The sequence below is a fragment of the Bidens hawaiensis genome, unplaced genomic scaffold, assembly GCF_021521415.1.
Source record: "Bidens hawaiensis isolate Kalapana, Puna unplaced genomic scaffold, B.hawaiensis_p1.1 tig00030582_1, whole genome shotgun sequence".
Classification (NCBI taxonomy): Eukaryota; Viridiplantae; Streptophyta; class Magnoliopsida; order Asterales; family Asteraceae; genus Bidens; species Bidens hawaiensis.
The window spans coordinates 210,038-225,149 of NW_027495112.1; the positions used below are offsets into that span (position 1 = coordinate 210,038).

The window sequence follows — 15,112 nt, forward strand, 5'->3', positions numbered from 1 at the left end:
CAAATAATATATTCATGACGAAAATAATATATTTAAACCAATAATAATGATGCTTGGATGAGTAGGTGTTAAACCCAAAAGCTCTCTACTCGAACCAATGGCTTTCTCTAATCTTGCGGCTGCTCCCCAAAATCCTCCTGTTTCTTCTTCGATCAAAACCTTGTGGCCTCAATTGGCGGCTCCTCCAATCGTCAAAAACCTGACCTTCAAAATAATAATAATGATGACGGTAGCTGCTGCTCTCCTCTTCAACGAACAGTAACCAACAAAAAGAGTAAACCATCCGAAACAACTTTTTCTTGCTGCCCAATTTCACTTCCAGCCGTAGGATTCTATAAAAAATAATATATTTATATCATTCTTCTTATTATGTCGGTTAAGAATATTATATTGGCATTCATAGTCACAATACACATTCTTTAAAAAGTGAATTAATATCAAATTTCCACAATAGCCCCCTCATGTTTCCTTTTATATTTATTTAGTTCTCAAAGTAATTTCCATGAATAGTTTCGTATGACCATTTTATTCATCGGTCTCAAGTTTAGTAAAAGCGTTCCATTTTAGCTCATGGTCTCTCTAAATCATTAAAAACCAACATATGAACCAACTAATAATAATATTCAATAAAAACTTGGCTCAAAAGTATCTAAAAGTGTAGGAAATATTTATATAATAGTATGTATAATTTAGACTACATCAGGGAGATTGAATCCACGTATATAGCAAGAAAGATGGACAGGTTTGGAAAACGTTTTCGATTTGTTTCATTCCGGAATATAACAGATCCAAAGAGGCTGGAGGGTGAGATGTGTGATGTGTGATGTGTGAATGGGAACATACAAACTTTTCATTGTTATTGAAAGATTTGTAGATAGTGGGAAGGTGGATAAAGGTAAACAAGAACCAAAGAAAAGTTATGTGGAGAAAAGACAAGTTGCAGACAAACTGGTGGGGACAAGAAGGTGGGCAATGAATCATTTTGTGATGTGGTTAAAAATAAGAAGCAAGATACAGAAGGTGGGTCAATAAAGATTGATGGTAATGTTTGGGGGTATGTAAACTGGTATGAGTACGTTTTGGTGGATAGGGTGAGAGAGTTCAAGATTTTGAGGTCACTTATAAGGCTATTGAAGGAGCATGGATATCATCGGGTCGGTATAAAGTATATAGGGGGCTTTCGAGTTATGTTGGTGTTTGATGATGAGGAACTTCTTAGCTATTTTAAAGACATAGAGGAGGCTTGGAAAGGTTGGTTTGAACACCTTGTCCAATGGGAAGGGCAATCGTTAGATTATGAACGGATTGCATGGTTGAAGATTCATGGAGTACCAGTTCATTTATTTTTAAATCCGATGTTTAACGACATTGGTTCCAAGTTTGGTAAGGTAATTCAACAAGCCTAAATTGATGATGAAATAGGGGATTTATCTTATACTTGCATAGGAATTTTGTGTAACAAATCGTATAGATTGAATGCAAGCATGGGTATTTCGTGGAGATTCAATTTATAAAGTTTGCGTTGAGGAAGAGACTGGCGAATGGATACCGGATTGTCTCATTATGTTTGACGAGGTGTCAACTAGTCCTAGTTTGGAAGAAGTACAGCCGGAGATGGAATGTGATATAAATGAGGTCGTGGATCAATTGGAGGGGAATTTAGATAATGAAGAAGGTAGTAAATCAAGAGAAAACGTAGGTTTGGAAACTGAGGTTATGTTGGAAAGGCGTAAAGAACCGGTTATGGATGGAAAGGCTGCTTTTGTTGAAAATAATGGTGGCGAATTATTGAGTGATGGGGGGAGAAATGCTTGGAGGAAATCTTTCAATAAAAAAGACGATAGAAAAGGTGGTAGGAATAAAAATTTGTCTCCGGAAGGACAAGATAGGCCTTGTAAGAGACCTAGATGTGAGGATGATCCTTTTGGCGTTTATAGGTTTATTGGGATTGTTTCGTCTAGAATGAGTACGGATGGTTCAAATAAAGGGGAAATGGGTAGTCAAGACAACTTTTGTACTCCGAATTTGAATACGAGAGTTGGTTTGGAGATAGGGAATCATAAAGAAGGCAATAACTTTGAGGATAATATTGTATCTTCTGTTCAGCATGTGGAAAACGTGGAGATAGAAAGAACTGAAATGCAATGTCTGAATGCGTAGGTTATAGAGAAGGAAACTTTACTTACGGTTCAATTGGGGGAGGTTCTAGGAGCCACAGATATTACGGTTTTCAAATCACAGGTTGGTAAATTAATAGGGGATGAAGGTTTTCAACGAGTGGCACCATGAATTTGCTTTCGTTGAATGTGAGAGGGATGGGGGTTGAAGGGAAATCGGATTGGTGTAGATCTCTACGGAAGGAAAACGAGGTTAACTTTTTTCTTATTCAGGAATCGTTGTGTGCAGGTATTGAGGTAAGCAAGATTGAGAAATTCTGGGGGAAGGGTAATTTTGGGTATGAAGTGGTTGAGCCAACAGGTCGATCAGGTGGTTTGTTCACTGCTTGGGATTCGAATATGTTTACGATGTGTTCTTCTATAAAGAATAGGAATTTTTTGCTTATTATTGGTACTCTGAAAGGTAGTTGAGAGAGCGTAAATGTTTTGAATATTTATGCTCCTCAAAAGGGGGAGGAGAAGAGAAAGTTGTGGTGTGAATTGAGAGAGGTTGTAGATGTTTCGAATGGGTTATCTGTTCTGGGTGGGGATTTCAATTCTGCGCGATCGATGGAGGAGAGGAGGAACTCCATATTTAATGTTGGAGTTACGAAAGATTTTAATGATTTTATTTTTTATGCTGGTTTAGTGGAATTTGGTTTGAAAGGAGGCAATTTTTCTTATGCAGTGGGTAATAAGCTGAGAAGAATTGATCGGTTTTTGGTATGTGACAACTTTGTTAATAAATGGCCTACTTCGATATATAGAATTCTATTGAGGGGGAAGTCGGATCATAGTTCGATTTTGTTGAAGACCTTTTCATGTAATTATGGTCCCAAGCCTTTTCGCTTTTTCAATTCGTGGATGGATCGTGAGGACTTTGAAAGTGTGGTATTGAAGGTCGTAAAAGAGTTTTCCTACCAAGGTCCACCAGATATTGGGTTGATGCTCAAATTTAGGTGTCTTAGGAGGGCTTTATCGGCTTGGCGAAATGAATGTGAAGCCAAGGAGAAAGAAGAGAAGAATATTATTAAAGATGATTTGGTTCATTTAGAAAAAGAGTTGGAGGTGAGGGATCTTGTAGAAGAGGAATTGTGGGCGTTGGAAGAAGGTAAGCGAAGGATTTCTCATTTGGAAACCTTTCGTCTCCGAGATTTAAAACAAAGAGCTAGGAACCTATGGGCAATGGAAGGGGATGCCAATAGTAAGTTTTTTCATGGGTTAATAAACAGAAGACGGGCGTCTAATTTTATACGGGGATCGATATAAATTGGGTGTGGAACACTAAGCCTTCGGAAGTAAAAAAGGAGGTTTTTGGGTTCTTTAATTCAAAGTTTAAGGAGGACATGCCTATTAGGCCGAAGCTCTCTTGTTTCGGTCTGAAGTCGATTTCAGAGCGGGATAGCCAGGCGCTTAATAAGGAGTTCACGGATGAGGAAATTAAATGTGCTATTTTTGATTGCGGTGATGATAAGGCTCCGGGCCCTGATGGTTTCAATTTTAGATTAATCACGTGTTATTGGAATTGTTTTGCAAGCGATTTGTAACGCCCGTTAATTTTCGTCCAAAGATTAAGGCTTGTAGAGTTTGTATAATTATTGATCCGGCACCTTTCGGGGACCTCCTTGTCATTACCATAAGTTAAATTAATTAAATTCTCATCCAAGTTCTTGCATCTTTCAAACTTGAAGGGCTAGAGTGTAACTTTTACATTATAACAACTAACACTAACCCCGTTTCCCCTTGCCTGTCCGATCGCAGAAGCAGCAGCAGCAGCACAAGTACCATTTTTTCCCTTCTCCCGTCAATTCTAAGGTGTAAAACTCTAATTCAAGGTTAGTCCTATACCCATGCTAGTCTTTTACACCTTAATTCATTATTATATCTCGCGTATTGATCAAAAATCGCTTATTCTAGGCTTAACCGGTGGCTGCCCTTTTGACCATATTTCGGGGCTGTTTTAATTGAAGTTCTTGCTCCATCATCTTCCTAGGTATGTATTGTATATCATACTTTAGTATCATGAGCATTGGCATTCGTTAGATTGGTCAATTGTTGATGAAGTGAAAACTAGGATTCGGTTGACTAGTTTGCAAATTGTTGTGTCTAGCGCATTGTTTGATGGAATTAACAACCAATTCGGATGTTGTAGCCTTGGTATGATTTGTTGGCTATGAAAAACTATTTTTTTAAGTATTGGGGATGAATTGGTTGTCGGTTACTCAAACGGGTCGGTACAACGCATATTCGCATTTATTGGTAGTTTGTGTGTTGTGCATGCGAGTTACCGACCCATCCAACTCGTGAGGTGTCGTGTGGGCTTGTTGGCTGTGGTTTTGTTGAATTTGGTCCACACGGGGCTGAGTTGGTTGCTAGCATACACAACTTGTAAACGTGCATATTTGATACAACTAGCAACTTTCGGGGGTAGTTTGGGGATCCTTTACCCCCGGAATTATCTAAGGGTGGTTTCAGTTAATACAAGGCCCCGGGAGCTGTTGTAATTGAAATTGGTGAGGTCGAGGCTTTAGGTAAATCAAACCATGTTTGAACGCCTCATAGGATAAACGAGTCGATTCGGTTCCATTAGTAATCCTTGTGTGTAATCCGACAGGCGTTTGAGTTGTGAGAATACTAAGGGGTTCTCGAGCTTGTTGTGATTGTGTGCCTTGTATCAGGTGAGTTCATGATGCCCCTTTTTACTTTTTACGTTTTGGGCTAGCATACATACCTACTTGTTTTACTCATTAAACTATTTAAGCGACTGCGTGTAGGCTTACTTGTAATAGTTGTATTTTAAGATGCATTTTACATATTACCCTATGACCTATACCTGTTGAATCATATTAGTTCATCGTGATTAAGCTATATGTAAATATGAGCCTATTGATGTGTGTACTTGATGAACTTACGTGTAAGCGTGCCTTTGGATGTGTGTGCTTGTATGGATTGCGGCCGGGTCAAATATATTACTCGGGTTCTTAAATCCCGTGGTGAAGAGGTCCGTGTTGCATATTCATGATTCGGACGGGTCAAATATATTACTCAGATCCTTGACTTCGTGACTTGTGATTTGTGGTGGGGAGGCGTATCTCTTGCTAAACCCGCAATTGGGTCAAATATATTACTCGGGGAAACCCGTGGTGGGGAGGCACGTATTGCGTGGATTTTCTGTAATAGGGTCAAATATATTACTCGAGTTACGACTCGTGGTGAGGAGGCCCTTATTACGTACTGTTTTCTGCTATCGGGTCAAATATATTACTCGGGGAAACTTGTGGTGAGGAGGCCCGTATTGCTTGGATTTTCTGTAATAGGGTCAAATATATTAGTCGAATTACGACTCGTGGTGAGGAGGCCCGTATTATGTACTGTTTTCTGCTACCGGGTCAAATATAATACTCGAGTTATGACTCGTGATGGGGAGGCCCGTGTTAGCATAAATATTTCAAAGGAAAAATATATATTTATTTAATTATGATTTTCAAGACTCTTGTACTTAATAAATTTAAACTGATTTATTAACGTTGATTATATAAAACGTGAACTCACTCAGCTCAAGCTGACTTTGTGTGTATGTTAGTTTGAATTTTCAGGTTAAGGATTGGAAATTATCGCTTGGACGTGCTAGAGACTACTTGGACGGTTAAAGGCATTCCTACTCGAGACTTTCTAAATAAAAAGAAACATTTTATCTATTATTTGGTCATGGGATTTTAATACTTAACTTTTGCACTGCTTATTGTTTGGTACCGACTTCCCGGTTTTGGGAATTTTTGATACTTATGAATTTCCGCTGTTTAATTACTCTGAACTAGTTTTCAATAAAACGAATTGCTTTGGTTTTAAATTTTTATGAATTTTGGATAAGATTACCAACTGTAGGATTCCCAGGATATCGGGGTCTTACAAGTTGGTATCAGAGCCATGGTTCTAGGGATCCAAGCATTCTCGAATGCTTGGACTCGAACTGTAAAAGAAAATACTAGAAATGCCAGCCGCGAGTAGTTGCACGCTAAGAGGTAATTTTAATTGTTTAGTCATTCTTATAAGTTTTAGAATTTCATTATGTGAATAATTTCTTAAGTGTTAGATGGAATGCTAATATGGTTAGGGGCAAGGGGTGCTTAGGACTGGCGGGTAAAGTAAATGACTAATTACACTTGATCAACGTCATTAGCAGTTTACCCTTACCTTACATGTTCTAAATACTACTTGTACTTGACCGTTTTAAAGTTCTGTCTTTTTAGGGATAAGTAATAGTTGATACCCGTACAGCTAAGAGAGGTCGTCCCATTGTTTGTGGTCGTGGTCGTTAGCCACGTGTCGGGACTGAGAGAGAAAACCCGACTCCACAGCAGGAAGAGGCCACGATCCAGGAGGAGGGGGATAACTCCACCTTAGATCCTGCCATGCGCGCGGCTATGGCGGATGAGGTTTACCAGGCTCTTCATAGCGCCATTCCCGAGATCATTGCTAAGGCTGTTAGGGATATGGAGGAAACGATAGTTGGTAAGAGTTCGGATAAGGAAGGAAAGGGTAAGAAAACTCAGGTTGAGGATGAGGTGATTGTACCAAGTGAGGATGAAGAAGTGGTCCGTGCGATTATGTATCTACTCGGGGTTGTTCGTATGGGGATTTCAAGAAGTGTGACCCTCCGAATTTCGATGGTACTAAGGATGCGTCGGCAGCACATTAGTGGGTCAGAGAAATGGAAGCAGTATTGAGGATCAGTAAGTGTAAAGGGCAGGATATGGTACTTATGCTACCGCCTCGTTTCGTTCTAAGGCGCTGTGCTGGTGGGATATTCTGGCTCAGGCTATGGGTGATCGTTCTATTAGGAGGATGACTTGGAAGGAGTTGAAGCAGTTGATTCTCGATCAGTTTTGTCCTCCACACGAGTTGGATAAGATTGAGCAGGATTTCTTGACCTTGGAAGCGGGTAATATGACCCATCGGGATTATACCACAAAGTTTAATCAAATGGCCCGCTTATGTCCTGACTTGGTTACTCCTGAAACTAAGAGGATTAAGAAGTATGTGAAGGGTCTTCCGGTGGATATTCGTAGGGGTGTGGTGACCACCGACATGAGCTCTTTCCATTCATTGGTTACCCTGGCTGGTACTTTATATGATCAGAAGGAGAAGATAGTGCCGTCTGAGACTAAGAAGACTTGGAACTCGAATTCTAACTCCAATGGTAAACGGTTCGGGGGAAATAACTTTAATTCGGCAGGGAAGAGAGTGAAAATTGAGGCTTCGGATCATAGGGTAAATCCGATGATGGATAGATACAAGAAGTGCGGGAAACCCCATAGGGGGGAGTGTAGGCCTGGGACTATGCCTTGTTTTCGTTGTGTGAAGACTGGACACCCCAAATACGAGTGTCCGACTCTGACTTGTTTCCTATGTAGGGGTTCTGGGCACTTAGCATCCAATTTTCCTGCCAATAAGGCGGGGGGGGGGGGGGTGTTGTCACACCCGACTAGCACAATGCGGAAGCGTAAAACGGGAATGTAACAGACACCTCTGGTATCAACACATTGTTTATAAAGAAACATCACAAACTAATTTACAATATATTACATTTATTTGTTCTATCATTGTTTTACCTTCTAGGTGATACAAACAAAGCTAGTTCGCTAACTATACATTCTTACTACTATCGCCTTTGCTTCTATTCACATAGCATCAACCACACACCTCAGACAAGTAACAGATCACCAAATCATTCCGGTTTAGGTACACCTGAAAAGCAGTTTAAAATGGGTCAACTACTAGAGTTTGTGAGTTTCACGAGTTTTAAGAAAACAGTAATGAGTATTCACAATTCAACACTTCTAATCATGAAATAAGTATGTATGTATGTAAATGATGTAATTAGGCTAAGCTACAGTAAAGCCTTGACTGTATGTGTTGCGTGCATCCATTTCCCACGCTCAATCAACCACTGTGGCCCCTTTCCGCCCACAACATGCTCCGGTAGCTATGTCTAACACTACATAGCCTGTTTGTATAAATATGGTCATGTGCAAACGGCGCTATGTGACACGGCAACCAGGCCGATTCCGTTTGGGTTTGTCAAACCAATAGTACTATTCACAAGCCACCGGCTCGAAGTTAATCACTGTGATCGTGGGGACTTTCGTGTGTTAGCACTTAGATAATTCACATCAATATATGTTTCAGGTATGTATATGTAATCAAACATGCTTTTCACCCCAAAAGTTCGTAAAACTGTTTAAAGAGTGGGGTCATGAAACTCACGGTTTAGTAGATATTCAGTACTGTATCAGCTCGTGGTTTGTTCGGTCCGCTATCAGTAGTTCCTATAATCAATATTAATATTTTAATATTATTATAATCTCAATACTAAACTGGGCTGTATAACTAGTCTGGGTGTAGCTGGAACGCCCAGAAAGTGGCAATAGGCTTAGGTTGTGATGTTGTTCAATGTCTAATACTTAAAACCGAACTTGGCTCAGATTCCCGTTTTCCCAGCTGGGCCAAGTTGTTCGTTTACGCGTTCAGAAAACAGTTATGAGAAAATAAGCTTGGGTAAATGTATTGGTTAACACAATGATTAAGTTATAAAGAAAGATCACATATTGGGGTCCCGAATTAGTCACGAGGCCCGTTTCCGTTTATTCAGTTTAATTTGAGAAGAAACGCGCACAATCCACCCGGATTGTCCAGGTTTCTCATAGAAAAGTTCATTTGCACTTAATTAGTCCAAAAATATGATTTTTGATCAATCTTGGTGTTTTGATATTCCCGCAGATTCGCTAGTCGCAAACTTCCGGTTTTTATAAAAACTGAATTTGTTTAATATTCAGATTAGCATAATTAATTAACCGTTAATCATTAAATTATGAAAATTTAACCACTTATCAATTAAAATATGTATATTTTTATTAAAATATTTCTGGAATTTATTTACTGATTTATTAATTGATAAAAATTCATTTTATCAGCTATATTTCGCCTGAAAATCGTCCGTTTACCCCAAAATATTTCCAAAAATTCCACAAAAATTCATGAATGCTCAAATAAATTCCCAAATCAACCTGTATCAATTCTAGAATGTAAAAAGTTCGTGCAATATTCTTTTCGGCCCAAATTCGGCTATAAAAATTCACACGAACGCATATAAACAAAACACATTTAAACTTCTCCAAATGATCCCAAAATTCATATGTGATCAAAATATATAAAATCCGAGTTCCCAGAAAAATTTCATAATTTTTGAAGTATTTTAGCTATTTTTCCCAAAATAAACGTCCCAATTTGGTAATAAATTCGCCAAATATTCTCGGATGGTCAAAAAATTACCAAATTTGAACAGGGACTCAATGACATGGTCCCTGATGTCCCTGAAAAATTTCAAGGCCTACCAAAATGCACATCACAACCTTAACCTAAACAGCCCGTAAGCGAGTGTTTCGGCATTACCTTAGCGGGTTTGGCTCGTTTCCGACTTTTTAATCAAGTTTTCAGGTTCTTGTGCTTCTAAGAAAGCTAGGTACAAGTCCTATATCACAAACCAAGCAATTTTTCATCAACATAACAGCTCTTAACTTAGGGTTTCGGCTAGTGCACAAAAACGAACTTTTGAACCGTAAAAACGCCGTTTCAACCCTTTAATCCATGTTTATGGCCAAAAAAACTATCAAAGCAGGTTCCTTACCGTGTTTATGATCAAAACATGTTTATGGACCATTTTTAGGATTTTTACACGGTTAGGAATGATTTTTAGTAACCAAGACATGTTTTTATGGTATTAAATGAGTTTAAACAAGACAAAAATCTATTATTTAAGACCTCTTTACCTTGTTTCTTGCTGGTTTTTGGCTGGAGCAGAACTTGTGTCCAGATTTTTCAAGTAAATGATGTTGAAAATATCTTGGATCTAGTTTATATGTGAAAGAACTAAAGGGGGGGGGGGCTGCTGTTTGCGATCGGGATTCACTTGGGCCCACCTTGGGCCCATTTTGGCCCAAGTTTCTGATTTCTCAAGCCCAAATACGAAAAGCCCAGTCCAAATTTAGTTCGAGTTCGGTTTTTGGCGCGAAAAACTTATCGGGTGCGTTAAACGGCGCGAAAACGAGTGTTTTTCGGCTAGTTTTGTGTAAAATTATAAAAACATACTATATGTTTGTAAAAATCAAAAATATTTTCACGGATCGCTTAAAACATTTCAAATAAGTGTTTGGTAAGTCTTTTTCGGCTTAACGGATGATACAATGCTTGGTTTGTAACTATCTTTCGCGTTTAAATCTATTGCGGGTAGTTAAACGAGCATATTTTCGTTTAACTTGTTTGCTATCAAACTAAGACCATATTTATAATATTTTAGCTTGTATAGATCGTATATCACTTATAGTTGGCCCCCCGAGATATCTGGGTCATAAACCGACCCGTTCGGTTAATCGTTCGTTTGTTACGCAAATGGCGTTTATTTGCTTAATCGATAAATACGTACTGAGGTGTACCTTGTTTTGACTCAAATGTCACAGGGGTTCCGAACAGGGGACTTCCTCGAGGGGGAAAATGGAAGAAAAACCGAAGGCCAAGGCGAGGGCTTTCAACATCTCTAAAAAGGAGGTGAAGGACGATGCAGACATTGTTTCAGGTACTCTTCGTTTAAATTTATTCTATCGTTTAAAATTCCTCATTCCTTCATTGTGAAATTGTTTAGCTAAGTAGTAGCATAATTTTATACCAGGTACCTTTTTGCTTGATGAATTGCAGGCTTCGGTCTTGTTTGATTCGGGTGCTAGTACGAGTTTCATGTCTACCGCTTTTTATTCCACGTTAAATAAATCACCCGAGCGTGTAGACGATGTGTTTAAGGTTGAGGTCGCCATAGGAAAGTCCGTTTTTGTGTCTTAAAGCTATTCAAGGTTGCTTCATCGAGTTGTTTGGGTATAAATTTCCGGTGCGGCTGTATTTGATCCCGTTGGGCTGTTTCGATGTGGTGTTTGGGATGGACTGGCTCGCTAGTGTAGATGCTCAGATTATCTGTGGTCAGAAACTTGTGCGTTTAAGGGCCCCAGATATGACCCAAATCACTATTTTCGGTGATAAGAGTGGTGCAACACCACATATCATACCCATGCTTAAGGCGGGAGAACTTATGTAGCGAGGGTGTGGGGCGTATCTGGCGAATGCGATAAACGTGAAAACAGAGGTGGATACCATCGGTAATGTTCCTATTGTTCGGGATTACCCAGATGTGTTCCCAAATGATTTGTCAAATGTGCCGCTGGATCCCGAGGTCGAGTTCTATATATACCTTGTGCCTGGTGCAAAACCCGTTGCACGAGCTCTTTATCGCCTAGCACCAAACAAAATGAAAGAGCTTATGGCTCAATTGGAAGACTTTCTCGACAAGGGCTTCATTCAACCGAGCATCTCACCTTGGGGTGCCCTAGTCTTGTTCGTCAAGAAGAAGGACGGTAGCATGTGGATGTGCATCGACTACCGTGAATTGAATAAACTCACCGTGAAAATCCGGTACCCTCTACCAAGGATCGATGACTTATTTAATTAGCTCCAAGGAGCTAGTTGGTTCTCGAGACCTTAAGTCAGGGTATCATCAGTTGAAAATTCGTGAGGAAGGTATTCCTAAGACTGCTTTTCGCACTCGTTATGGACATTATGAATTTCTCGTGATGTCTTTCGGTTTGACCAATGCACCGGCGGCGTTCATGGATCTTATGAACTGGGTGTGTAGGCCGGAGCTTGATCGTTCTGTTATTGTGTTCATCGACGACATTCTCGTGTATTCTAAAAGTGAAATCGATCACGCTCGTCATCTCATGGAAGTTTTGGAAGCTCTGTGAAAGAATAAGTTGTACGCGAAATTTTCTAAGTGGCATCTTGGTAGATCCTACAAAAGTGGAAACGTAAACCAATGGGAATCTCCTAAGTCGCCGTCTGAAATTCGTAGTTTATGAAATTCGTAGTTTTTTAGGCTTGGCGAGGTATTACCGCCACTTTATTCTCGACTTTTCGAAAATCGCTTCATTGTTGACCCAGTTGACTAAGAATAGCGTTAAGTTAGTTTGCGGTACTGAGCAGGAGGAGGCTTTTCTCGAATTAAAGAACCGGTTGACGCATGCTCTGATTCTAGCTTTACCTGATGGCACTGACGATCTGGTTGTCTATTATAATGCCTCCTACCATGGGCTTGGGTGTGTTCTTATGCAGCAGGGTCGAGTCATAGCTTATGCCTCGCAGCAGTTAAAGCCTCATGAGGCGAATTATCCTACCCATGATCTATAGCTGGCGGCGGTTGTGTTTGCGCTTAAGTTGTGGAGACATTATCTGTATGGTATCCTTTGTGTCATCTATACCAATCATAAGAGTTTAAAGTATTTCTTCGAGCAAAAGGAACTAAATATCCGACAGCGTCGGTGATTAGAATTAATCAAGGATTATGATATAGAGATTTTGTACCATCCCGGTAAGGCTAACGTGGTAGCTGACACATTAAGCCGGAAGGAGAGGCCAAAACCCATTCGTGTGAATTCTTATCAGCTTATTCTCAAACCCGATATTTTGAAACAGATAGCCAATGTTTAGAATGAGGCCTTACAGGTGGAATGGATTTTGGGTGACGTATAAGGATGGTCTTCTATGGGTACCCAGGTATGGGGGATTAAGGGGTAAGATTCTAGATGAAGCACACAAGTCGCGCTATTCTATTCATCCGGGCGCGACTAAGATGTACCAAGACCTAAAGAAGAATTACTGGTGGCCTGCGATGAATTATGAGGTGGCTCAATATGTGAGTAAATGTTTGACGTGTTTGCAAGTCAAAGCTGAGCACCAGAAGCCTTTCGGGAAACTTCAACCCCTGGAAATACCCTAGTGGAAATGGGAGCATCTTACGATGGATTTTGTGACTAAACTGCCTTGCACTCCTAGGGGAAATTATGACACCATTTGGGTAATTATGTATAAATTGACTAAGAGTGCTCATTTCTTGCCGATTCGAGAAACTTATAATTCCGAGCAGTTGGACGATCTGTTTATTCGTGAGATTGTTTCTAGGCACGGGGTGCCTGTATCTATTGTTTCGGATAGGGACACGCATTTTACCTCCAGGTTTTGGAAGAAGTTTCATGAGGATATGGGTACCAAACTCCTCATTAGTATCGCTTATCACCAGCAGACGGATGGTCAATCCGAGAGGACCAAGCAGACTCTCGAGGATATGTTGCGGGCTTGTGTTATTAATTTTGGTGGTAGTTGGGATCGTCACTTACCGTTGGTCGAGTTTTCTTATAATAACAGTTACCACGCCACTATTGGGATGCCACCGTTTGAGATGTTATATGGGCGTAGGTGTAGGACTCCATTCTGTTGGGGCTCCATTGGTCAAAAACAGTTGGGTAGTTTGGAGGTGGTCGAGGCTACGACTGAGAGCTTGATAAGATTAAGGCTTTTATGAAGGCCGCACAGGATCGTCAAAAGTCCTATGCGAATAATAGGAGAAGGCCTGTTGTGTTTGAGGCCAGTGATCGGGTTATGTTAAAGGATTCTCCTTGGAAGTGTATTATTCGTTTTCATAAGAGAGGGAAGCTCAGTCCGAGATTCGTAGGCCTGTTCCATATCTTGTCACGTGTTGGGGAGGTGGCGTATAGACTAGAGTTGCCTGACGAGCTTGCTGGGATTCACCCTGCATTCCACGTGTCACATTTGAGGAAATGTTTGGCAGACGAGGAGGCCCATGTGCCTCTCGGTGATATTGATCTCGATAGTAAGTTGAACTACGTCGAAGAACCTATCGCTATTCTTAACCGTTAGGAAAGGCGATTGAGGAATAAGGTGGTTAGGCAGGTGAAGGTGCAGTGGAGGCACCGTAGAGCTTCCGAGGCTACTTGGGAGTCCGAGGAAGAGATGATGAAACTCTACCCGCAGCTGTTCTTATCACAACAGGATTCTGGGACGAATCCCATTGGAAGGGGGTGGACTTGTAACGCCTGTTAATTTTCGTCCAAAGATAGAGGCTTGTAGAGTTTGTATAATTTTTGATCCGGCACCTTTCGGGGACCTCCTTATCATTCCCGTAAGTTAAATTAACTAACTTCTCATCCAAGTTCTTGCATCTTTCAAACTTGAGGGGCTAGATGTAACTTTTACATTATAACAACAAACACTAACCCCTTTTCCCCTTACCTGTCCGATCGCAGAAGCAGCAGCAGCGCAAGCACAATTTTTTCTTTTTTCCAGCCAATTCTAAGGTGTAAAATTCTAATTCAAGGTTAGTCCTATACCCATGCTAGTCTTTTACACCTTAATTCATCATTATATCTCACGTATTGATCGAAAATCGCTTGTTCTAGGCTTAACCGGTGGCTGGCCTTTTGAGCATCTTTCGAAGCTCTTTTAATTAAAGTTCTTACTCCATCATATTCCTAGGTATGTCTTGTATATCATACTTTAGTATCATGAGCTTTGGCATTCGTCAGATTGGTTAATTGTTGATGAAATGAAAACTAGGATTCGGTTGACTAGTTTGCAAATTGTTGTGTCTAGCACATTGTTTGAGGGAATTAACAACCAATTCGGATGTTGTAGCCTCGGTATGATTTTTTGGTTGTGAAAAACTATTTTTTTAAGTATTGGGGCTGAATTGGTTGTCGGTTACTCAAACGGGTCGGTACAACGCAAATTCGCGTTTATTGGTAGTTTGTGCGTTGTGCATGCGAGTTACCGACCCATCCAACTCGTGAGGTGTCGTGTGGGCTTGTTGGCTGTGGTTATGTTGAATTTGGTCCACACGGGGCTGAGTTGGTTGCTATGTGCATACACAACTCGTAAACGTGCATATTTGATACAACTAGCAACTTTCGGGGGGTAGTTTGGGGATCCTTTCCCCCGGAATTATCTAAGGGTGGTTTCGGTTAATACAAGGCCCCGGGGGCTGTTGTAACCGAAATTGGTGA

General features: G+C 40.4%; 1 protein-coding gene across 1 annotated transcript; it reads left to right on the forward strand.

The window, feature by feature from the left end:
* The first annotated feature begins 2,285 nt into the window (after positions 1-2,285).
* Positions 2,286-3,425, forward strand: LOC143580752 (uncharacterized). Its single transcript, XM_077063696.1, has 2 exons — positions 2,286-2,580; positions 2,806-3,425. Exons 1-2 carry the CDS (start codon positions 2,286-2,288, stop codon positions 3,423-3,425), a joined length of 915 nt encoding a protein of 304 aa, XP_076919811.1.
* Positions 3,426-15,112: the final 11,687 nt, after the last annotated feature.